At 39.9% G+C, this 27031-nt stretch overlaps 1 protein-coding gene across 3 annotated transcripts in view; it reads right to left on the bottom strand.

The window, feature by feature from the left end:
* CC2D1A (coiled-coil and C2 domain containing 1A) overlaps positions 1-27031 on the bottom strand; it is a 56374-nt gene that overhangs the window by 15141 nt on the left and 14202 nt on the right. For all 3 annotated transcript variants that reach the window (XM_083356779.1, XM_083356781.1, XM_083356780.1), the window contains exons 9-21: positions 26815-26887; positions 24816-24929; positions 20526-20656; positions 19220-19292; positions 17444-17559; positions 12578-12716; positions 11645-11817; positions 8079-8201; positions 5329-5387; positions 3631-3747; positions 2360-2433; positions 1390-1448; positions 541-592 (exon numbers count right to left, since the gene is read on the bottom strand). In XM_083356779.1, the coding sequence (XP_083212905.1) occupies positions 541-592; positions 1390-1448; positions 2360-2433; positions 3631-3747; positions 5329-5387; positions 8079-8201; positions 11645-11817; positions 12578-12716; positions 17444-17559; positions 19220-19292; positions 20526-20656; positions 24816-24929; positions 26815-26887 (1303 nt within the window). The remainder of the gene's footprint in view (positions 1-540; positions 593-1389; positions 1449-2359; positions 2434-3630; positions 3748-5328; positions 5388-8078; positions 8202-11644; positions 11818-12577; positions 12717-17443; positions 17560-19219; positions 19293-20525; positions 20657-24815; positions 24930-26814; positions 26888-27031) is intronic.

The raw sequence follows: 27031 nt of genomic DNA, 5'->3' as shown, positions 1-27031 counted from the left end.
CTCCCAGTGATTGCTATATTCCTAATCTGGCATCTTCATTTCTTTCTCAGATCTTGCAGTCAATCTTGGTACCTGAGACAGGAAAGGGACAGGTGATAATGTAGAAGATGAAGAATCTGACCATCCAATCGTCATAATTAAATCTCATCAAAGACAGACCAGCACTAGTTCCCAATATTACCAATATTTTATCTGTTGTAGCACCTCCTCCAGTTAAAAGCGTGGGATTGTTACTGCTCAAGAACACACTATGTCAAAGCCTTTGGAGTCACATCCTTAAGAGGGAAATAAATGAAGTCTGTGAAGGAGGGTTATTTTTAACTTTCCTCTTTAACCCAAATAAATCACACATTTCTAACCTGGGTTGCTGTGGAGGGGGATTAAAAATACAGTTGAGGATGATAAAGGATTATACACCACAGCTTTAAGGAAAAAAATGTGAAAACTTATTGCATTTCCAAATACTATCTGCCAATGCACTTTTAATCTAAACCTGGAAAAATAAAATTTGCACTCTCGATTTTCAACACAGAGGTTTACCAGGACAGTTGGAGTTTTTGATTACGCCGGTCTTGTCTTTCTGAGCTTCCTCCTAGAAAACACAGAAATGTGAAAGGCAATAACTACTTCTTTGAGAATTAACTTAAAGTCTCTGATAACTGACACAAGCAGTTTTATTCTTTGTATCTATTTTTTCTATCTATGTGTAACATATCAGCACAGGTAACATCTCTTCATGTCAACCTTAATGTGTAATGAGTTTGTGGGGTTTTCTTGGGAGCAATATGGAATTAATTTGCCACTGTCTTCTTACAGGATACTATTCTGACTTTGCAGTCTAGCCTACAATCTAAATAGGGTTTCTCCCGTGCAGCCATATACAGTACTAATCAGGCCTGACCCTGCTTAGCTTCCAAAGACAAACAAGATCAGTCAAATGCTGCCACCTGCTGAGATATATTATGAGAGATCATTATAAATAGATCAAGAGTTTATTTCACTTCCCAAGAACAGGATTGTTAATGCATCAGTCACCATGGCTACTATAACATGCTACATCTTTCTTGACACTCATCACCTACAATAGTCTTTTGACCATAATGACACTTTCTTAATGTTTACATAGGCTCAAAAAGGCTACGGATATGATCTATGGATACTATCTTGGGTACTATCTTTGAATTTAGTGGATGCTCAGATAACTTCCATGTAGAGCAGGGGTGTCAAACTGCCGGCCCGCGGGCCAGATGCATTATGCGGAAGCTGTGCCCACCCCATTGCCAGCAATGGCAAAACCATCCCGATACGTTGCATGACGTCATGTGACATTGCAAGTTTGACATGTCTGATGTAGAGGAAACAGTAGCTTTTAAACCTGCACTAACTTACCGCACTAGGATAGGGAAACTCAAAGCGCACAAAAGCATCCAAATCATCAGGAGATATGCCTGAAAAAAAGGTAACAGGAATATGGCAAATAGTCAAGGTTTGTTTTTTTGGGAGGACAGACATCTGAAAGCTAAAAATAAATCTTCACAAAGCACAATCTTGCGTGACGGCAGCTATTAAACATTCATTTCAAACCACAAACATGATTATCTGCCAATGAAGGCAAACAAATTTAGACTAAGGTCTGAAACAGAAATAGAGTCAGAAATATTTTTGCACACCGGGGGTGGTCTCTAGAAGAGAAGCTCGGCCTTTGATAACCTGCAAGTCAGCATGAATGGAGTCTAGTCCATTGGACATAATTGGTGGAGGATGCCCTTTCAGGTCATTATTTTGCTCGATGATGCTAGCAACAGATTTGTTCAGGAATCAACAAAATCATGTACTTTTTGACTACATATTCTATCTATTGCAGTAAACCAACTGCAATAGTAACTGACATGAGATAACCCAATCCTTTTATATGTTTATTGCTAAATTGTCTTTTTAAAAATTGTTTATTTTTCTGATCTTTCTTTTGGAACAAAATGTAGGGCATACACTGAATGAAAAATCAGCTCTTAAAGAAAATCACATTGTTGAAAAAAAGGCGAGAGAGACAAAACCATGCTTTTTAAGCATCCATCTTGTCAATCTGCTGGGAACAGCCAAGAATCAACAATTGTACCAATGATGAGGATGAATACTGGTGTGAATATTTCAGCTTCTGCCACTCGTAGAAAGCCAGGAGAATAATAACACAGAAAAAGACCAAGAGAGAAAAAAGACCAAGAGAAAAAGACCATTTTACAGAATACATGAAGGCAGAGGCCAGCCATTTCAACATCCTTAAAAAGGATGGCAGCAAAAGTAGGGAGTTCCCCCACTTAGTTTTGATAGTCTCGAAAACCAGGCTCGTTTTATGGATTACCTGGAGGAGCTGGGAGGTTAACTCCTTTCACTATTGAAAGAATCATATCACTGCTGTTTAATTCTGGAAAGATCCTGGAAAAAAGAAAAGAAAAAAAAAAGAATGGGATGGGGCAGTCAATAGTTTTAGTCATACGAGACAACTCATTGGGTCATCAGTTCAGAAATACTTCCTCACCTAACATTCGTGCATCTCTGCACACCCTCCTTCACATCCTCACACTCCCTTCCTAAACCATACTGCACCCCTGCACAACCTCCCCAATCCACATGGCATCTCTGCCACAATCCTCCCACCCTCCCCTCCATGAGGATGCTGCAGTGCTCTTAAGTGTGAAAAACGGTCACTAATTGTTGTAAGTTGAGGACTACCTGTATTTTCAGTTGGTTTAATGATTGACGTTAATAGATTTTTTTCTTTTTCTTGTACAACAGCTGTACACTTGAAATCCTTTTTAGCTCTTTTGCCATGAAAATCCCTTTGCTTTCTATTTTTGTTGTAGGTGATAAAGACACTGAGCTAGATCTATTTAAATGAACAGTCTCCTGACGAGGCATGTCTATTATCCCTAAAAGAAACCTAGGGGGGAAAAGGAAAATCCAGTGCCATCTATCATAATAAGGCCCCAATCTCTGTGTCTTCTTCATAGGCCAGCATAAGGAAGGCTGAGCAGTCATTAAAAATGCATACAGGATTTATCAAGAGTAAAAATAAATTCTAAACAATTTAAAAAGATATTTTATTGTTGTGCCTTCCAACCCCTTCCACAGTACCAGACAAGCCCTATGCCAGCAAAATGATTACAATCCCCACTATAAGGATCTGGGGTTGTTGTTCTAAATCCCCAGGCCCACGTCAAGGCTGGCATAACTCATTCAGGTCAGAAAAACAATTCACAAAATCAACTTAAATCATGATGGGCTTCTTGCAACCTTCAATAGTATTATCTCAATGCTTCGATTAAAATGCCACTGGTCAATTTGGCAATATACCAAATTCATGTTGGGGCCATTTCTACCCCACGTCAATCTGGGGATAGTTCTTACTCACTATCAAACCCTACCCTGCTGACACTACCGAACATTAAATTGTGGCAAGATTCTTCTTATGAAGATTGGGTTGTTCTTTTCTGGATTGTTAATTGTTGGGACTCAGAAAGAAACTGAACCAGGACATCCAAAACCTGAAACCACTTTTGATGAGGAAAGTAACGGAAAAGCATTTGGCATCGAGCAGGGACAAATTGCCGTAATCATGACAAGCTCACACACTTGATCACACTGTGGGTCCGCTGCTCATAATGATATTTTGGAAGTGGTAATCCTTTGGCATGTGCTCGTTTTAATATCTCCATGTCTTTTTTGCAGTCTTCAGCCATCTTCTCAAATCTGGAGAGGGGAAGACCAAAACAAATATCTAGTTTATATCTGATTCATAAAATTTAACCAGACATCTTTCATATGCTCATCTGGATGACACATTAACAGCCAATTTACACAATGAATTGCACTGTGTAAATCTGAAGACTATATTGCCATTATCATTTTGTAAGTGCTCCAGAGTTGCTTCAACAGTGAGATGGGCAGCATATAAAATTACTTATTAAATAAATAAAATATTACAACAAAGCAATCATCTAAAACTGTGGATGGTTGAGCTATAAAAGCAGGGATACATTGAATATATCACAGCAGTAGATAGGCTATATCAGAAACAAGACTAGGTAACTATAGATCCCAACTAAAATATGGCTTTTAGCAAACCAGCAACCCTGATCCTGGACCCGGACTGATAAAAGTTCTTGGGATCATTATGTAAACAAAAAGCTGCAGGTTTCCCCATTACCAAAGAAGAAACTTGTACTGGATCACACAAAGGAAATCAGAAACTCTTTGTGTTAATGAGACATCACTGAGGACTTATTCATAAAAGGCCTTCAAGAATGGTCAGAATACAAATAAAGCAAACACGCACAAATAAAGTAAATAATATAAACAGGGATATAGTGGTATTAGTTGAGAGCAGTTCAGTTGCTGGAATTCCTGTAATCCCATCCTTTTCATCTCAATGCATTTTCTATAGAAACTCTGGGTTTTTGATAGCTGCCAAAGAATATGAAAAAGCCCGAAGAATTCAGGCTAAAATAGTTAATTTTGACCCCAGCAAACTGAAGCAGTATTATTTGCAAACAGTGAATAAAACTGGAACTTCTCCAGCCACAGCCAATTGGCAGTGGATCTTGACGTCTGGGAACAAGTTGTGTTTTGAGAACTGCATGGGGAAAGTGGAACATTCCATGCAAACCAGAGTGTTTTGCATCAGTACTGATTCCAGATCTGCCTACCGAATGCAAATTTTACCAAATACCAAGTAACACATTAGGCACATGAACCATGAATCATACCATAAAAGCTAAATACAAAAATGGACCTTTAGAGGAGAAAAAGATGGGACACACAGAGATGTGATGCTTTAGATCTGGTGCATATGGATACCTGACTGCTAGAAGATTTAGTTATATTCTCCTGTTCTGGAGCAAAGAAGATAACTTCATCACTTACCACTGTTTTCTAATTATTACTTTTGATTTAGAAACTACATCTCCTTAGTGTCCACAGCAACTGGGAGTGGCTTTCTAAGGTTTGAAACAGCAATATTTTCCAGCATGATTTGAGAGATGCTGGGAGTGAACCTATGGCATGAAAACATGCTTCTTGTCTGACTTGGCCTCTCCTGATTACTGGTTATTTTTCCCAAGAAGTTGAAGCTTTTCCTAATGCAAAAGGCTTACTGTTATCTCTAATTACTCTATAATTTGCTTCAGGTTGTTTTCTTAAATCCAAAGGAAATGTATTCAATGGCTTAACTCCCCAAAGGAATATTCATTACAAGGATATGTCTAGCCAACATGAAGATCATGTAACAGTAACATCAGAGAAGCATATTGGTAAGGTTACTGATATACTTACTTGATGGTTTCTGTGATGTTCCCTAAATGAGTGAACTGCTTTGAGTAATTGATGCACATCTGGAACAAAAAGGAAGCCACATGAGGAGCAGACAAACATGTGATAGATTTGGCTGCCTCCTCTCCATTCAAAATCCCTCAGGCAACACTCATATTCTTTCCTTTAATAAGCCCAACTCTTACGCAAGAGTCTGCAGCCTCTTTCCTCACAGAATCCAGGAACGTATTTTTTTTGTAAAGTTTTTTATTGAATTTTATAAGGTTGGGGAATCCATCCCCCATCCAGTGGCTGTAGTTAACTCTTTCTCGGGCCTTGTGGACAACCTATTCACAGTTGCTGCTGGCTGTCAGAACTGAATCTTTGGGAAGATCAACAGACACGTATGTGACCCGCTCCAATCTGAGGCATGGGAGCTAGATCTCTTTAGCTGGAGATTACTGGACCATCACCATTTTCTGCAGAGCACAGTGCACCAAAGAGGGCACAGAACTGGCAAATAGATTATTTCCACCTTTCCCTCACCATCTTGGCTTTCTGCTAAACAACTTAAAGGAAAAAGCATTACACTATCAACAAGGAAGAAAACACAATGCATGCCTAAGCTTTACATATCAAAATGTATGGATGATATCAGAAACAGTACGACACAAAGCACAGCTGTGGAATGAAGCAAACAAATAGGACACGTAGCTGAGGAGAGGACTGACGAGTTCAGAAAGAGACCAAGAAAATCTAAAGTAAACTCTAGATAGCTCTGTGAGTTCAGAACATTGCAAATCATGGAATCAAATGACTATTGGGTCAGAAACTATGGGGGAGGGGGCGAGGAGATAAAGAAATACTGTCCTCAATTTTGTTCTTGTTTCACCTTCGGTTGGCCTATCTCACTGCTGCAATTTATTCGCCCTAAGTGGAATTCAATGAATTGGCATCCTTATATGCACAGCAAGCTAACAGCACAGGATGTAGAACATAAAAACCAACCACTTTGAAAATTGTTAGACATCATGAGCTGAACATTTATATTTTCAAAGCATAAGATCACAAACAGTATTTCAGGAACTGCTACCTCATAGTGCTGAAGGGGCTTGCACATCCCAATGATGCTCTACTGCTGGGCGTGGATCCTAAAGAAGGGTGACCCAGGATGGGTGCATCACAGATGGGGGAACAGACTAAATACAATCCAGTGGAATGGGAAATGACAAGAACACTATGTTGGCATGGTACTTCAAGATGGGAGGTATTCAACAAGTGACTAGGGAAGAGCAGAGGGGAAATACAAATAGTACTGGTATTGGTTTTGACAAGCAAAGTCAATGGGGAAGCCAGCAGGAGATCATAAATGGCAATCATGTGATGTCACATCTAATGGCCACGCAGGATTTGCTTAACTGTGCCAAGCAAAACTATTGCAACTGCTGTAGTAGGTTGATGCAGTCACCTGATAGCATGCTTTCTGATCACGTCACTTAGCATAGAGTTGCCTGTCCAATTACTACCATTAAGTGTGGACTGCTTGTGCTAGTGAGAAACAATATCACAGATCTAGGCAAAATGCAGAGAAATTATAAATACTGTTAACACTTGACTTTAAAAGCTGGAGAAAGAATAGATGTCTCTGAATTATGGTACTGGAGAAAAATGTTGAGAATACCTTGGATCACAAGAAGAATCCAAATTTAATTCTACATAAAGAAAAACAGGACTTCTCACTGGAAAACTAATAAGGAAGCTAAAGCTTGATATTTTGGACACACAGTTTGAAGAGAACAGTCTTTGGAGTAATTCCTAATACTTGGGAAAATCAAAGGTAAATCAAAAAGGGGTCAACAGAAGTCCAAGTTGCTACATGAGATCTCTGTTAGTGACAACATAAGCTTATACAAGTACTCAAAGTAGCTCTTACTAACAGACAATCCTGCTGAAATTGGTTCATTAAAAAATTGGATGTAACCGAACAGCAATGAAATGAGAATCAAGTGAATGTCTTTGGGCAGTTTTCTTTTTTAAAATTTCTATTTTAAAAACCACTGAACCTCCTCCAGATAAATTATTTCCTTAAACAATAACTTCTTTAATATCTTTTGGGATGGTAAACAACCTAAGAGACCAAGTTCAGTTTGGCCCAGACATCTGCTCCATATGTGAAAGAGGATTTTTGAAACAAAAATAGCAAGTAGGCAAGCAATTCCACCCACTCCCAGTCTACCACCTAACTCTTTACCTGAACACAGTTTATACCAAAAATGAGTTTGGTGAGAGAAAAACTGCTTGAAGAATGCAGAGATGTTTTCTCACCTAATTCCACACATCCCTTTGGATGAAATTCTCACTTCCCACCGCAAAAATGTACACACACATGCATACTGAGAAGACAGGTAAATAACAAATGTGGCTGCTACCATTAAAATTTGCCTCCTATAAAAAATAGCCAAAATCAGATTGTCATCCAAAGAGGCTAGACCCTTCTCCAGATGTACTGGATTATAACCAAAGGCTAGCTCCCTGAATAACTTAGGAGTTGAAGTCCATCACATTTAGAGAGAGGGCCTTTAGACCACTGCCATCATTTCTGCCCAAGATCCAAAAAGAACAATCAGAAAAATGGTTTGGATGAAGAATGAAAGAACTACAATTCCAGGGTTCAGGAAGAACTATATACATAGTAAGGAAAAGTTAGAATCTCTTCTGGATTCTGTCTCATCTCTTAGAAGATGAGACATCTCTTTCAGCCTGGCTTTTATTACCTCATGCTGCTGTCTCATTAGCTTCACAAGCTCAGTGTATCGGGCAGCTGTTGCTGGGGAAATGTTGGCCCCACCACGCTGCACAAGCATGAATTCTTCCTTGTTCATGGGAGCCGAGGGCACCTAAATGAAGAAAAGGAGAAAGCAAACATTGGAATTAATCACTTCTAAAATACTATGCCTTCATGGATGCCTCCTTTTGTATCCCAGCAAGGGGAAATCATATCGTAGCTCTGTTTTACTTAAGCCAAATCAATCTCTACAAAAAATGATATAGGCTTTTCTAGGTCATGGAAGAAAGCATACAGATGAACTGCTATACTTCAGGGATTTATCCTGAGGAGATCTGCATAAATATTCTGCACCAGACAGAGACTTTAAAAAAATGCCTAGCTGGGACTTCTGGTTTGTGTCACGGAACGGGACACAGGAAGGCAGGGCTCTGCCTTCCGTGCCCAATTTTGCCCTGCTGGGGGCCCAGAAAAAGGCCTAAAATCCCCCCAAAGAGGCGATGAAGAGGAGAGGTGCCTTCTTGATCACAGAGAGGTGGTGGTCTTTCAGTTCGATCCAAGGAAAGCCCTCCAAATCGGCAGGGAAAAGACCAGCTACATTCCTGTGGCCGGCCATTAGCTGCTGACAACCGAAGGGGAAAAAAAGCACTATTTAATACATTGTAAACAGCATGTTTGCAACTGGGTGAGAATACTGATCCTTTCTTTACTATTTTACAACTGAATTTCCTGGGAAAGGATCCCAAGAAGCTAAAAACTTCCGAATGTAAATGGAAGCAGCGTTTTAATTTTATGGGGGACAGAAACATACAACAATATAAGTAGAAGAAACATAAAGCTACAGTTTTGATAAATTTGAGAACCGAGATAACTGTTAAGATTTTCTCTTTAAAAAATTTGAGGTGAAGTATAAGAAATCAATCCTTTGTTTTAAGAGTGGAAAATGTACATTGAATGACATCTAGTGGTAGATTTGTGTATAGCACCATAATTTGCTTTGCTTGGTGATTCCTACCTTGGGGAAAAAGCTGGCAATAAAGGAAAATATTTTGGCATACTTATCATCCTGACCTTCTTGGATTATAAATACTTACTGAGCTTGGACTTTTAACTTCAAGAGCTAGTGGGAGAGAAAGAAAATTTTGACCTTTGACTATACCTGGCTGGGAGAGCCTTTTGAACTGTTTTCAGAGAGGTTGAACATTTCGAACACTTTGGATTGCCTTGCCTGACTGACAATTTTTGGAATACTTGAGACAATGGATTACTATAAAATATTGCTTTCAGAACTAAACCTATACTTTGAAATCTATTGCATTATAAAGGATACATTTAAAGACCAGAAAATCTATCTCCAGGAATGATGCCTCAAGAAAAAACAAACACCTTTTAGAAAGAAATATATTCTATGTTCCAACTAATTCACCAAACAATTGTTGAATGCAAAGAGGACATAAAAATAAATCATAATGAGACTAAAAGCAATTTAGACAATATAAATGAGCAAATCTCCAAATTAAATCTACAACTAGAAAGGTCCCAGATAACAACTACAACGTATGAATAAATAATCCAGAAATCAGAAGACAAAAGAGAGGAAATGGATTTAGAGATGGAAGAGATAAAACAAGGGAAATATAAATGACTATATGCAAACAAAATAATGCAAGACTTAGCTATAACAATGAAAATGCAAAAAACCTTTAACCCCTTAGGTTTATAAGGGGTATCTGATGGCAAGGAAAAGTATTTAAAAAGGGAATATAGAGCCGTTAAGGGAAATGTCACAACTTGGGAAAGAGGGAATGAAAAGAGAAATAGAGGGAGAAAGGAACTGGGAGTTGTTTAAGGAATATAAACGGATGGAATTCCCGCCTAAAAATACCCTACCTAAATTTTCTTCCTCAAGCCAAGGAAATTTTACAAAAATAGAAAGAAAATTCCTGGGTGATCTAATTGCCCTGGCTTGGAAAGTGACTTGGCAAAGAAAAAAAGCAAGAGTCCGATTTAAAAAAAACAGAAGATTTGACCTTTTAGAGGGGGCATGTTTAAATACTTATTTGTATAAAAGAACGGAAGACCCTTAGATATAATTAGACTTTTATAATGAAAACTATGATTTAGAATTAAGATAGCATTTCTTTCTCTTTTTTGATATGGGAAATATGAAGATAAGAGGAGGATTGATTTGAATAAACTTTCGGCTATAAAATGTAATTAATATTGAGAAAATCATAACTGATAAAGATATTTCAAATACTGATGGGAAATCAAACTTTAACAAGAGCACAAAAAACAGGATAATTATTAATGAATTGGCATTATTTATTTATGAATCGATATTATTATTTGTATGATATTAAATATGATGAAGATGCTTATATCTACCTCTGTATACATTAACAGTACCAAAAATTGTAATGGTGTGATGAAGGGAAAATGGAAAAAATATGGAGAAGAAACGAGAATCAGGGATACTGGATTGTGTAGTATTGAACAGATTTATATTGAAGAAGTTAATGTTAAATATTTGGACCCAGAAAACATGTTGTTTACTAAGCACTAAAGAGTGTAATTTTAAAAATAATAATAAAACTTTTATATATATAAAAAACATGCCTAGCTGGAGGCCCTTTTCTGACAAGGGACCAGAGGAATGTAATATAGGGAGTACAATGGGCTCAAATCCCAGCCTCTGATCCACCTGTCGGGCTTCAGGTGAAACTCCCAATGTCCCCTAAACATTCCCCTAAACCTGTTTGGCATTTTTCACACCTCAAGGGGGAAACACAGGACAGAATTAAAACCAATCAGCACTAAGAGGATCAGCTCAACTTTGCCCAGGCTCCATTCTCCCCCTTCAAAGAGAAAGCCAAGCCCTCTCTGCAGGAGGATTTGAGAGTAATGGTACTAAGCAACAACAAAAAAGCCTTGGGGGTGCAGCTTCTGGCTAGAGATGAAGCTTTCCTTCTGAAAGCCCTGCCCCTAACATTATCTGGCATATCCATGGAGGTGAAGGGGCCAGTCCTCCAATCTGACTCAGCTCCCATGCCTGACATAAGAACTGCCCTGCTGGGTCAGATCCATTTGTTTTGCTCTGGCCCAGATTCTATTGGTATGATCGTTTTTTACAAACATGACCTCTGTTTGTACTTTTGAAAGCTCAGGCCATGCCTAAATTGAAATGAAGATTTTAACAGCCCCCCTTCATTTCTTTAAAATCAAAAAGGGCAAAATAGAGTAAAATCCTGGCTGCGGGCACTCAGATTAATCGAAAACATTCAATTGGCCAAAACCTTCTAAGATTACAATATTCTTGTATGAGATCATTAAAATATCATCAGATTTCAGGCATTTCCTTGAACTGAAAAAGTTGCCAACTCATTTTAAATGAAGTTCTCTTGGAAGTCTCATAAGCCAGATACTCCAATTTCTGCCATCAAAATTGCTTCACGCTTGAAAGAAGATTAGGCTAAAGAAGTGGGATGTCGTCAGACAGCTCATCTACAAGTCAAGGGACATTCTCCCTCCCTAGATGGACAGAAAACAACTTGCCTTACTTATGTCGACTGGGAGTCCGCTCTGTGATGCCTCAATCATGGGGTCCAACCCTTTGGCCTGACATAGCAACAGCTTGGCCCCCTCAATGTCATTCTGCTGCTTTGCTCGGAGAGCTGCCTGTTTCAACTGCTTCTTCCGGTTTTCTAAGAATGTCAGCTGCTGTTGAGCTGCAGGGACGAAATACTATTCAGAGTAATTGCTAAACACAAGAAAGGAAATTTTCCATGTGGATGTGGGAAACTCGTCGTACAATCCATGCACTAATTTGGTCATGTTCTGTGCAAAACAATCGCCATTTAACAACAGCGCTGGTGGTATGAGAAGACATATACTCAGATGATTTTGAATATTTGTAAATCTGTCCCCTTTCTCAGGTCTTGCTATGTTGCCCCAGTGTGATGGGTGTGTAAGTGTGTGTGTGTGTGTTTCTGGGAGGAATGAGTGAAGAATGTGTACACCAAGAAGATATACTCCCAACAAGAACACCCAATGGTGAAGGTCATCCTAGTTATCTAGCTAAAGCATTTAGATACCTCTTCTTGGGCAGAAGTGATACACAAATATGCAGGAGGGAAATTATCACTTTCGTGACAAAAGCAAAGGTATAATTTCATACTGCATGGGAGAAAGCAGGGAGAAACCTATCAAGGAAGTAACATGTAGCTGGAGAGTTGCACCAGTAGCCAAATATGGGAGAAATTTCTTGAGAAATTCTGTCCATCCTAGTCAACCACTTGATCATCAGCAAAAAGCGCAACAGAGCAGATACTTGAATTTGCCTGCTTTCTTCTTCCCTGTCTGACTCACAATCTTTATGGACTCCATAGAATGCAAGCCACCATTTTACATTACTGACTGGCTTGAGGACACCAGTGGCAAGATGATGCAGAAGAAAAAGGAAACGAGTGAAATAAAACACACACTTACCTTTTGCAATCACCTTTGGGGCGCTTTTACCAGTGGGTGCTGGCTTTGAAGCTGAAGAGGCAGCTTGTGAGCCTGGCTGATGGGGCAGCTTCGTCTGCACTGAAGGGGCTGGCTTGGACGACGGTGGAGAGGTGTCAGGCTGAAAGAGCAAGGATCACGTCTATGAAGTAGTTCCTTAGGTGATTCAGCACCAAAAACTGCCCTGATGGGTCAGACCAATTCATTTCTGATTGAATATACAATGGTATATTCAACAGTTTAAAAAGTCCAAACGGTACTGGAGGTATGGCAGATGCGTTCAGTGGCGTCTACTGAAAAGTGTATTACTGCAATAAAATCACAGAATCCTAGAACTGCAAAAGGGCAATTTAGATCAGCAAGGCCAACCACCTGCTCAGTTCAAGAATCCAAATTAAAACATCCTCAACAGATGGCTGTCTAATCTCTGCTGGAACACATCCACTGAAAAGGAACCCACTAATTTTCCAGGTAATTGGTTCCACTATCAAACTGCTCATACCCCATTTTTTTATTTTAACATTCAGCTGAGATCTGCTTTTCTATAACTCATTATTCCATGCAGGAACGAGAGCTTTGACTACTCTGTCACATCCTTTCAGATATTTGAAAAGTGCAAAAAAATCCCCCCAATCATCTTTTTTCCCCCAAGGCTAAAAACATACTCAGCATACACCCTAAAATACACTTAAATCTCTCTTCAGGATCTAGTGCCCAGTCTTGATCATCCTTGCTCTCATTTTCTCTTCCTAGGTATGGTACTCAGAACTAGCCAGAATACTCCAAGTGGGTCTGACCTGTGCAGAACAAAATGCAACAATTACTTTCTCTGACTTCTAAAGTGCATTTGCCCCCCCCCCATCCAGATCACAGAATAAGAGTTGGAAGCGACCTTGGCGGTGTTCCAGTACAACCTCCTACATAAATAGGAGACCTTATATCATTCCAGATAAATGGCTGTCCAATCTCTTATTTAGAAACCTCCAGGAACTCCCACAACAGGATGTTTGCCTCTTCATTATTAATTATCTTAATTATTCCAAATTCTTTTTCAAAAATACTATTGCCAAACCTGGCATTTCCCATCTACACGCGTGCACTTCATTTCTGACCCTCGTATGTACAGAGTTTGTATTTCTCTCAATTACATTTCATTCTATTATTTTTAATCTTTTTCTCTAGTATGTCAAGATAGTATTAAAATTTATTTCAGTCTTCTTTTGAACATTATTTCTATAACGTTCTTCCTCTCAGAGGAAGAGCCCAAAGATGAAACCATCCCAATAAAACAAATGAGGTTTTAAAGCAATAAATATTACAAAAAAATCAAAATAAGTTCATTATAAGAAACAAGGAACGCAGACTATCAGGCAATCTAAAAGATACCCAGATCCTGGAGTAGCTGATTATATGTTAAAAGGGATAAATTGGGGTGGGGGTGGGGCAAAGAAACACTCCTCAGAAGTTGCGTAATTGGGGTGCTGTCATTGAGAAGGTTCTGTTCTTGGTCGCTCTCCTGAAAGCTAAACTCTCTAATAGGCCAGAGGCAGAGCCTTCCTGTCCGGTCTCAATGCTTGAGATGGATGGTGCTGGGATCTGTCAATCTTGATCAACATTTTAAATGTAGCCCAGTAAATCACAGTGATCTAGGACAGCATTTCCAAGACCAAAATTATTTGGTCCCTATTATCCTATTTACAATGCCCTTGTTGTACCTTCCGGAGCATTTCCAAAGATCGCCAAAGGATGAGTGGGAATTCAGTCAAGATTATATTATGGTATGAATCTCTGATCAAAGCTAATCTGATCCAGGTTGGGTCATAGTGGTGCATTAGCTGAAGCGGTACAGATCTTTCTTACCAATACGGTTACCTGTGCCTACAGTGACAGACTAGCATTAAGGACACTTCCCAAACCACACATCTGTTCCTTTAGAAGGAAGACTACTTCATCCAGAACAGACCACCTTCTTAATGGCCAGGCCTGAGGATCATTTGAACCCCAAACCTCTGAACAGGGCACTAGGTTACCCACTCTAGTGACGTGGTCTTCCGTGCTACAATCTAGATTACACAGATGACATGATCCTCTTATCAGCTGAACTGCAAAAAAGAACAATAATTATTCTTCAAATATTTGGGCTTAATTAATATATGCATACAAGTTAGTTAGGTGTCAGCAAGACAGATCTGTCTCCTGTTACCTGCACAAATGTTTGCCATAGTCATAATTTGAATCTCTTCAAAGAGTAGTCTTGGCATTTCTTTGACCCACTCTGTCCACTTTTATCTGTTGTCCTCCCCTTCTACTTTTCTCAACCATAATTATTTGCTTTTTTTTTAAAAAAGGCCCTATATCAAAGTGCTATTTTAAGAGAAAGATAGCCATCCCAGCTCTCAGGAAGACAGAGGAGAACCCTCAGTTATGACCATTTAGGCCAAGCAGAATACTGATCTTTTGCAAGAGCCCTTTTGGTGAGTCCTTGTTATTGGAATAGGTCTGGCCCTGAAGGGCAAAGTGGAAAATGGCACGGTGCCTAGGTTCCTACTAGGTTTGCTTCAAGTAGCACAAGTGTACACATGCTGTGTTAGGATGTCAAGAATCCCTCAATATATAATGTATGAGGTTGAGGGAAGGAGCAGGAGACAGTCATTGTTCCACCCTTCAGCAATAAGATTGCTCCTCCTCCCCCCCCCCAGACCAGTCAACACTTTCCCTGGTGGTGGGTAGGAGAGTTGAAGACCCCACTCGCTGCATTTCACTTAGCTGCCTTCCCCAGTCATATCTCACTTCACAGAACTTCTGGATAGTTTTCAACTCTAATTCATAAGAACTGTTCTCTAAAAGCTTTTCAGATTTGCTTTTAAACTTTCTATTTATTGGTTTCTATCACCTGTCTACTCTTGCAATTTCAAATCACACATCCTCCTCTATTCAAGTAATCCCACGTTCAAAAATAAACCTCGTTCCTCCCGACTTTTTCATAATTAGCCAAAAACACAAAGTCACACCTTTGCTAGGAAAACATACATACATACTTATGTTACCTCCGTGGTATTTGTGGTGGGTTTTGCTCCCTTTAGCTGCTAAATTTCAAATCACTGTTTGCTAACATACAAAGTGCATCAAATTCAGTTATCTTTAAAGGTGCAAGACTCTCTTTCACATAACCATATGTACCTCATTTTCATTGACTCTCACTCTATATCATTTTAAAATGTTTGCTATTTTTAACACACTAATTTTTATCATTTTATAAGCACTTGTCCGAGGACGTCTCTGTGGTCATGTGGCCGGCATGAGTAGACGCCAAAGGCGCACGGAATGCTGTTACCTTCCCACCGTAGTGGTCCCTATTTTTCTACTTGCATTTTTATGTGCTTTCGAACTGCTAGGTTGGCAGAAGCTGGGTCTTTTCCCGTGTAGGATTGAGGGTGTCTTGGTGACGTTTCGACGAAGTCCCACTCATCATCTTCAGGCTGGTGTCTTCGGTTTCGTGCTTGTGGAGCGAAGCACGAAACTGAAGACACCAGCCTGAAGATGACGAGTGGGACCTCGTCGAAACGTCACCAAGACACCCTCAATCCTACACAGGAAAAGACCTGAATACGCCAAGACCTACATACCTATACCCATATATATATTTTTTTGGGAATGTCAGTTTTTCTCCATACCTAGAGTTTAACATTATAGTTCTGTAAGATTCTGTAAATGCAAGAGTGAAAATTAGCAGACACATAGTGAAGCTGTCTTCTTCTCACATTTACTTGCCAAATGTGTATGAAATTAATTTAGCACTCCTGAGTAGGAGATGAAGGAACATATTTTCCCATATCTAGCTTTGCTCTTACCGTAGTTGTGCAACACAGTAAGAAGTACAGTATGGCATAATTTCCAATCAAGATGGTCTTTGGCTCTGGCTAAGGAGAAACTTAGATCATTTTGATTAAACTTCTTCCTACCTCTGCACAGTAAGATAATTAAAGGAAACTTTTTCTTCTTTGTCTCTTGCAAGTTCATTTGTCACCCACAGAAGAAAAAGGGCCTTCTCTGTAGCAACTCAACTTTGAAAGTCATCCTGTGATACAGAGGCTCCATTCCTCCCAGACTGCCCCCAGCAAGAGGTGGCAGGAACTGCAACATGCTGCTGGCACTCCTGATAAAACAATGCCAACCAAAGCAGACATAAAGGGCTGCCGTGGGACTGGTCTATGTAGCACTTTGGCTTTTTTTATAGCATAAGGGACGCGGTGGCTCAGTGGGTTAGGATGCTGAGCTTGTCAATCAGAAGGTCGGCAGTTTGGCGGGTCGAATCCCGAGTGCCGTGTAACAGAGTGAACACCTGTTACTCGTCCCAGCTTCTGCCAACCTAGCAGTTCGAAAGCATGTAAAAATGCAAGTAGAAAAATAGGGACCACTACGGTGGGAAGGTAACAGCGTTCCGTGTGCCTTTGGCATCTAGTCATGCCGGCCACATGACCACGGAGACGTCCTTGGACAAGCGCTGGCTCTTCGGCTTTGAAACGGAGATGAGCACCGGCCCCTAGAGTCGGAAACGACTAGCATGCATGTACGGGGGAACCTTTACCTTTACCTTTTATAGCATAAGGTGCAATTGCTGCAGGTAGCTTAAGAAGTGATTGGGTTGGTTACACAATTTAAAATAAAAAGGGAAACAATATAATCAATTCCACCCAGAGAAGGTGGCAGCTACAAATAGGTGAAAATATATACTTGGTCTGATTAGGGTTTCTAGCTGTTCCCAATTTATACCCAGTTCTGTCAACCGTGGCACACACGTGTTGTTGGAGGAAAGCATTTAAGATCTTGCCTAGTACTTAGTCCAACCTTTTTTGTCTCTTCTGCATCTTCATCCTCGTTTGCTAGTTTCATCGCTGTTTCAAGGATCCCTCCCAAACTCTGATCTCCTGGCAAAGATTCCATTCCTTGGATAGGAGGGAAACCTGCCAAAGATGACAAAACGCTAAAGGTGAAATGATAGTTCATTTAAATATGGCGTCATTGCCAGCTGCCTGATGTCATTCTTGGCCGCTTGGCAGTCATTCACTCACTAATTAGTAAGGAATCAATTTCTTCATGTATTTAAATAAAACTACAGAGTTTGATCTACTCAGAGTGCCACAAACTACAATTGGATTTCCAAGATGCCATCCACAGAACTGAAGATTTTGTGCTACAAAGGAGCACAACTGAGATCACAGCCTCTTTGGTTATGAATGGAAGCTATTTTGGCATTGGTTGCCTTGAAAAACCTAAGAAATCCTTTCCCGACCTGAGACCCCTTCAGATATGTCGTCTTACATTTGCCAACATTTCCAACCAGTATTGTTATTGTTAGCCAGAGTCGCTCTGAGAGGTCTCTAAAGTTGATAAATAAATAATGAAAACTGAAAATTCAACACTGTGGGATGGCATTAGGTTGGCACTGGTAAAGTCAGAGTTTTATGCTACTGTGAGGACAGAATTTAACAAACAGGTCCTTTTCTTCCTGTCAGATCAAGGGGATGCCTCTGTAAGCATGCTGTGGGCCGGATGCAATAAATATATCGCATTCTATCGCTACCTTGCAAACTATGAATTACAACACTGGGTTCTGGTGGATCACCAATTCTCCAAGTGCAGATAGTCCCCAAGACTACCACAACATGGGTTGTGAAGCGGAAGGAGTAAGAGGCATGAGGGTACCACAGAAGGTAGGGGAGGTCCGGCGTAAGCTACATGTGAGTTGAGAGGGGTGATGCAGGCACATATGTGAGCGCAGGGAGGCTGGGGAAAGAGGTGAAGGGTGTGAGTGTATGAGAGAGGAAGAGAGACAGAGCACAGGGAGGCCGGGTGCAAGCCAGGGGGAAGGAAGATGTAGTGCGAGCAAGCAAAGAAAGGCAAGTGGTGGGGTGAAGATGTTTCCAAGAGACTAGTGATCTGCCCTGCCGGGCTTGCCCACTGACTTTGCTTTCAGGAAGCTGGCAGAGGTCAGGAATCACGTGACTGCAGGATGCTGCAACCGATCGTAAGTGCAAGCTGGTTGCCAAATGCCCGAATTTTCTTTCCCTGACCATGAGGGCGCTGCAATGGCTGGAATTTCAAGGACTGTTTGTAAGTCCCTTCATTCAGTGCCGTCACAGTCACCGAACAAATGGTTGTAACTCAAGGACTACCTGTAGAAAATTATGAACGGCAAAGAAGCTTCTCTAAAAGTGTTTTAGGAAGCAGTCTCCACTCACTCACAGAGGCCAATGGCAAGACCAAGCGGTCTTGATTAGCAGCCCTATGAACACAAATCTGATTTAATCAAGCAGAGCAAAACCTGAAATGAACTGACATACTTCAGGCTGAAAATAAAACTCTCACATGCTGTTTATAAAAAGATCCTTGCATAGCCAGGAGTGGGTAAAGCTTAAAACTCTCTTTAATGTGCCCTTCTTTATTTGTAGGTAGAATGTTATGCAGAGGAGTTTTCAAAAGGGAAAAGGCTACCTGCAGAGGGAAGAGATGTAATCTGCTCCGTTACTTGCCATACTCCTGGATATGCTTTCCTAAGGATACTGAAAGCCTAGAAAAACCCTGAAGCAAACAACACAACTAGCAGAATTGGAAATTAAATACCTGGTGGCACAGGAAGGTCAGCAAACTCCACGGGTTTCCCTGCTTTATGAGCTCTGATAGCCTCTTGATATTGCTGGGAGAATAAAAAAAAATCAATAAGCTACAAGTTTCAAGAACATGGTCTTTGTATAACAAGATTGGTTCTGTCCAAGTAGTTGCTATAGTAGTAGTAGTAGTAGTAGTAGACTTTATTGTCATTTCAACAATATACAATACAGTACACAGTGAAACGAAACTACGTTTCCCCAGGACCAAGGTGCTACATCGGACCACATGAATAAAAAAAAAAAGAACAGAACACAAACTACACATAACTCTAAACTAAAAAAAAAAAACAAAAAAAACTACAAATACAAGTATTTATAGTTCCAGTTATATCTTCAACAGGAACTTCAAGAATATTCTCAAATAATCGTTCAGTCAATACTGCTAAGAAAGAATATAACAGCAATCTTGATATACTCCATATAACTCCTAGGATTCTGGCAATGACAAATGGGATTTATAGCCCAACACACCTTGTACGTTGTTGGAGAAGGCTACTATAAGATGTGTTCATTAGAAGGCCTGGCTTGCTTTGCTGCTATTGTCAATGCCAGCAACGCCAAGAGGTTATAATCTGAAATCTTTCTATTGCACATCAAATACAAGTACCGTAGAATAGAATGCTCTTTGATGAGCTGACACTGGAGCTCTTTAATTCATGTCACTTGAATACTGTGAAGCTATTCTGCAATTCCCTCTGGAATGTGTACTTTTTAAAAATATATAAATAGATTGCTTTGTTCAAAGACCTGTCTTGTTAACGTGTAGTGGTGAATTTCTGAAGGAATTCAGGCTGAAATTCCTTTTTCAAGAAGCAGAAAGTATGGAGCCTTCCTTTTTCCATAAAGAAATAAAAAGCAGAAGAAATGGGGGTGGGGAAGTGGAGAGCAAACTCTAACTGTTCTGAGAGTAGCCCACTAGTGATCGTTTTTCTAAAGAGCAACCAAGTGGTACATTTGACACTAACATTATATGCCAATTTAAGATACTGCATATTAACAAAAGCATCAAGCTGCTTTAATCTCCACTAGCTCCTCCTTTCAGCAAAACCTGAGTCTTGCATGGTTGCAGTATCTGTGCAATTAATAGAACCTATAATTCCACCGTATCTTTCCACAGGGAGACAATAGGAAAAAGCAGAGCACATTCTAGAATTTCCAGTTCTGCTTTACTGGCTCTTCCCAGTTACGCCCTGAGGCTTCTGCTCCAAAACATGGTGCAGCAAAGGAACATCCAAAGTCACAATGTGCAGCCACTTCACCTTCACAATCCGTTCATGCATTCTGGCCTTCCTGTCCTCTCCTTTGCTCTTTGCCTGGGTTGCCGCCGCCTTGTACCTGTCCATCCTTTGCTGCAAGGCCTCCATCATATCTCGCGGGGGTGCTGGCCTCTCTGGAAATCAAAGGTAGAATTCCAGTTAGCATGCTGGTAGAAAAGGATCTATCACATATCTTATAAAAGCTTGAGGCCTTCAGGAACCCAGGAAGATATGCAGACAAGAGCTTGGTTAGATTGCTAGGTACTAAACCCAAGATGGTCACTTCGGACTGAGGGTGGAAGGTCACATGACCGAGCGTACCTCCCTAGAAGAAATATTAAATATTAAAAGCACAAACGTCCCTTACCTCTATTCACAGGGACTCAAAGGAAGGTTTAACTAAAGAACCATATCTTTCATATAAAATAGTTGTCCTGTGACAGGACACTGCTGGTCTTATTAAGACACAGAGGGAACGTAATACAATAGGCTTAGAAAGTTTTCCACCCTTTTCACAGGTAAATCAAGCTAGGTAACTATGAATTTTGCTCTTTGAACTTTCTCTATTATTTTTCCACTTCGTCATCATTTGAATGAGAAACCCAATACTACCTAGTCTGAGATATATTAATTCTGGAAGAACTGAATTTGAAACATCATCAAGTCTGAGAGGTCCAGACTGTACCCTGAAGCAAGATGTCTTTTTTTTTTTATTGAAAAGTTTTAAAATACAGTTTTCCTTTAAAAAAACCCCCCTTCCCCCTCCCTGCTCCCCCCCTACCTCCCCCCTACCTCCCCACCTCCCCCCCTCCCTCCTCCCCCCCTCCCTCCCCCCCCGACTTCCCAGAGCTAAATACAAGGTATATATATATAAAAAAGCAATCATAAACAACCATATACTAACAACTATAAATACTAAAATCCATCACTCTCTAGCTTATATAGGATAAAACAAACCTTAGCAATATTAAATATATATAAAAAACTTGAATAGGAAAAGAAAAAAACAACGAAAGAAGACTTATTCGAATGCTACATAAAACTTCTTAACCCTATACTTGTTCTGGATAAACTCAATCCATTTTCTCCCTTCCATAATATAACGTTCTTGCGAATGATCTTTCAAATAGGCCGAAATCTTCGCCATCTCTGCCAGGTCGGAAACCTTTAAAGTCCATTCTTCTATGGTCGGCAGTTCCTCTTTCTTCCAATATTGACCTATCAAAAGTCTTGCTGCCGTAACTAAATTCAACATCAACTTGGAGTCCACAACTGTAGCGTCAACAATTATTCCCAACAAAAAAAGTTGCGGACAAAACTTTATCCTCCGTTTAAAAATCTTCTGCATATTCCACCAGATTTTTATCCAAAAAGCCTTAACCTTCTTACATGTCCACCATATGTGAAAATATGTTGCATCTTCATCACCACACCTCCAACATTTAGGCTGGTAATTCGGATACATACTTGCAAGCTTTTTGGGATCTAAATGCCATCTATAAAACATTTTGTAAAAGTTCTCTCTTAGATTTTGAGCTTGAGTAAATTTTACATTCCTCACCCAAATCTTTTCCCACGTGTCCATTGTAATAACTTCCTGAATGTTTTGGGCCCATTTTATCATACAATCCTTAACAAGCTCTGTTTCTGAGTCAATCTCTATCAATGCAAGATATATCCGTTTGATATGTGCTGGTCCCTGATTTCTAATTTGCTTTATCAAATTTTCATCAGTCATTGCAAATCCATTTTTCTGATCTTCTTTCCACCTGGCCCGTAACTGAATATATTGAAACCAAGTTTGAACAATCTTCTCTTCTCGCAAGAGGCTATATGATTTCAAACACCAAACATTCCTTTCCAAGCTTAAAATTTCCTTGTACGTAGTCACATCATGTTTGAAACCAGCATGTATATTTTCTATTGCGTGTTTTGGAATTGCCCACAATGGTATCTTGCTGCTTAGCTTATGTCTATACTTCTTCCAAACTCTCAGCAATGCCTGCCTTAAAATATGCATCCTAAACACAGTATCTACCTTCTTATCATACAACAAATATGCATGCCAGCCAAACAACAAATCATGGCCCTCAAGATTTAATAACCTCGGTTGCGTCAAATTAATCCAATCGCTTATTCCTACTAATGCAGCAGCTTCATAATATAGTTTAAAATTAGGCAATTTAAGGCCACCTCTCTCACGAGTATCCTGCATAATCTTAAGTTTAACTCGTGGCTTTTTCCCTGCCCACACAAATTTATTGATACCACGCTGCCATTCCTCCAATTTAGAATCTTTCTTAAGAATCGGTATCATTTGAAATAAAAATAAAAATTTGGGCAGGACATTCATTTTCACTGCTGCAATCCGTCCCAACAAAGACAATTGCAATTTTTCCCAACTCTCCAATTCTTTTTGAATTTTCCCCCATAGTTTTTCATAATTATTTTTATATAGCTTTGTATTAGAGGGCGACAAAATCACCCCCAAATATTTAACCCTTTTAACAATCTCAAATCCAGTTAATCCTTCTAAGAGGGCCTTCTGTGAAACTGTCATATTTCTAGCCAAAATTTTAGTTTTCTGTGTATTTACTTTAAATCCAGAAACCTTCCCATATTGTGTTATTATCTCCATCAGGTCCACAACAGAGTTCTCTGGCTGGGTCACTGTAACAACCAGATCATCTGCAAATGCTCTCAATCTATAGTCCTGATCACCAACTTGTATCCCCTTAATTTTTTCCGAATTCCGAATCTTAACCAGTAATATCTCTAATGTTAACACAAATAACAAGGGCGATAGCGGACACCCTTGCCTTGTGCCCTTCTCAATATTACATGCTGCCGTCAGGCTATTGTTAACTATAATTCGGGCAGTTTGTTTTCGATATAATGCCCTAATCGGTTGTAAAATTTTTTCCCCAAAATCCATTTTGTCTAAAACTTTCAACAAAAATTGCTAATTCAATTGATCAAAGGCCTTTTCAGCATCTAAAAAGATTAGCGCTGCAGAGATCTGGTTGTGCCTTTCCAAAAACTCTAACACATCAACTATATGTCTCACATTGTTTTTCATTTGCCTACCACTAATAAACCCCGTTTGATCCCCATGGATCACCTGTTGCAGAACCCTCATCAATCTATTAGCCAAAACCTTAGCAAATATCTTATAGTCTGTATTTAAAAGCGATATCGGTCTGTAGTTTTTAACTTGAGTAGCATCCTGGTCTTCCTTCGGAATCAAAGAAATAAAAGCTGTTCTCCAAGACGGTGGCACCTTTCCCCCCCTCTGGATTGTCTGGAACAGTTCCTTTAACGGTTTTATCATCTCTAATTGTAAATTTTTATAATAGGCCACAGTCAAGCCATCCGTACCTGGTGCTTTATCCATCTTCAGTTCTTTAATTGCTGTAAAAATTGTTAATTGCTGTAAAAATTCCTTCAAAAAGATGTCTTTTTGAAGGAAAGTCACCAAGCTAACCACAGAAGGAAAAAGCAGCAGCAGTACGTGACCCTTCACTCATATGTCAAATTGAACTGCAAACTCTCTGAACTGCACAGGGATCCTCTAACTTGGGGGCTAGCTAGTATGAGTTGTGGGAGGGTGGGTTTTCTGGGGGATTAAGGATGCACCACAAGAGCTCTTGGTTGGGGTGACAGAGGGCGAGCTATTCTGAGAGGACATGGCCACAGTCTCTTATCCTACTGGGCTAGACCTATAAAGTCCTTTATGGCACGCAGCCAAGTTATTTCAGGGACCACCTCCCCGATTGTCAGATATGGCAGAAAAGGCATGGTCCCAATCCCATTTATTAGGAAGTGCCATATGGTGGGACCCAGGAATATTGCTTTTCTTTTAGTGCCCACCCTTTGGGTCAACATCCCCCTCCTCCCTGAGTTTAGGTTGGTCCTGACCCTGATGGCTTTCTGTGCAGCCTTAAAGACATGGTTGGCTCATTGAGCTGAGGGATTCAGCCATGTTGCAGAGCCCATGCAAAGGTTTTGTTGATTTATTGCTGATTGGTTTGGTTGTTACTTCAGTTGTGGATTGTGTGTCTGTGTGTGTGTGTGTGTGTGTGTGTGTGTATACGTATACACATACATACACACGCACACACACACACACACACATATATAATATTTCTATTGTATTCTGTTGTTTTATGGTATTTTTAACTGTTGTTAGATACCTAAATGAATTCGAATGGGCAGTCATACAAACTGAAATAATAAATAAAGAAGTACTATCATCAAGAAACGGAAAAAAGAAAAGTGTTTTGGAGTTCCCACCTGCTATCTTTGAGACGCCTTGGGTTGGATGATTTACCGCTTGAGCAAGTGGTGTTGCTGTTGCCACCAGACTCTGTTGTACAGGTGAAGATAACTTCTCCTTGGGTAACTGATCTGTGGAAATCAGATAACCAAGCTAACTAACAAAAGACTCTGCATTTCAGCTCAGGAAAGAAGATGCAATTATAACATTTGAGCCTGACTCTGTCAGGCTCAAAGAACCAAGAACTACATGAAGAATTTTTCTGAGTAGCTTTTCTTATTGTTGTTCATCTACACATAGGAATCTTGCCAGACTAAAGCAATTACCTGCAATAACTGTAGGCATACTCTGTGAATTGCTAGGCTGGGTCCAACCCTGCTCTCTTCCTGTCTACCAGGCATTCCAAGCTCCACTGTCTCTCGCCCTCTAGGAAACAGCCCCTCCCTCCTGCGATTCTTGATTACATTTCACCACAGCCCCTAATTTACCTCTTCCTCCCAGCCCAAGTCCTAACTCAGGCACTCAAAGCATACCGATCCATTCAAATATAGATTAACAATGCTTTCTGTTCCAACGCAGTTGCTCGATATGGTAGAATGTAAGGAAGGACACTGTGGTCTCTGCCCTTGGATAGAATTTCTGAAATTATATGACTTGAGAATCCGCTTTATTACAAGCTATGTAATGACTTTAGATCATTCAAATAAAAGTCGGGACATGAAACTCTGCAGATAAATAAAAGTTCTGAGCTGGACATGAATCTTGAGGATTCCATCATCTTTCTCCAGCTGAGAATTCTCAGTTCTCATCACTAAGCAGACACTACAAAGTGATATCCCTATACCTTTAACACTTCCCCTTCTACCACAACATCCCCTAAAATTGCACTGAAGCGGTAGACCAAGCAGTTCAACATTAGAGTCAGTTTCATTTATATCTGCCAAACTTAGAAACAAAAGCAGAGTTTGGATTCTTAGCAAGAACCTGAAATGAGGGGTGTCTTTGGTGCTCTCCGAGCTTGCTTGTTTTCTTTCAGACGTTTCATTACCCAAATTAGGCAACTTCATCAATGCTAGTAAGGAGTGCTGTCTGCTGTCAGTTTATATTCTAGTGGCTTGCCCTGTCAGTGTTGGTGGAGGTGGTCTTAGAGATTCTTTGGTTGGGCTGTTTGTTGTTGGCTTCTTTGGCAGTTTCTTGATTGGGGTAACATTTACTTGATTTTTGGTCTGATGTTACCTAGTTTGGGTAATGAAATGTCTGCAAGAAAACAAGCAAGCACAGAGAACACCAAAGACCCTCCATGTCAACCATGAGCTACAGATATTCTCCTTTATAAGAACCTGAAATGATGACATAAGAATTGGTATCAAGCTAAAACAGATTGCAAAACTAAAATTGTCCTTCTTTCACTGATCATGGCTAGGACAACACAGAAGCCACAAAGAAGAATAAAATTCCATTAGACATTTACAAGTCCCAAACACCTGTCATGCAGACTATTGCAATTCTGCATGCCTTACTGTGTCACAGAACCTTTGTGCAGATCAGAAACATATCCTAATTAAAAGCAAGGCTACTGAATTCCCTAATATTTATTTCCACTGAAAATATTTTATGTCCCGAAGGCTGCTGAGAAATTAGGAGCCATATCAACTTCCCTGCCTATATCTAGATGGAAAACATTTGTCACTCAAGGATTATTCCAGAGTTTTGGTAAAGATCTGCGTGTCAGCTTTAGAATGTCTAGCTATTATGATAACTGATATCTTGTTTGGGCATTATTCCATACTTTGGATTAAGGAACAAATCAATAAGCTTCCGCTTACTTTCATCTAGTAGTCTGACTGGCATTTCATGTTGCAACGCAGGCATTTGATAGTGAAACTCTAAAAGAAACAAGACTTACTATCTTCACTGCCATCTGATTTGACTTTCTGGTGCATGATTTATAATATATAATCAAATTCTCAACAAAGATAACGCCTAAGACAAATACAGCCTATTTTCCATTCTCACCTGGAGGGGGCGGCAGATTGCTGAGATCCACAGCTTCTCCTTTAACAAGAGAATCTAAAATAGGTTCAAAACTCTGAAAAACATGGAATACAAGCAATTAAGTATTTGTTCTTCTATACACATCATCCTTGGCTTACAACTCCTCATTTAACAACAGTTCAAAGTTATGATGGCCTCAGAAAATGTGCTTTATGACCTATAGTTGTTCCATTTATGC

The sequence above is a fragment of the Vipera ursinii genome, assembly GCF_947247035.1.
Source record: "Vipera ursinii genome assembly, chromosome: 2".
In the NCBI taxonomy this organism is placed as follows: domain Eukaryota; kingdom Metazoa; phylum Chordata; class Lepidosauria; order Squamata; family Viperidae; genus Vipera; species Vipera ursinii.
This window is presented reverse-complemented; position numbering and strand designations above follow the sequence as displayed.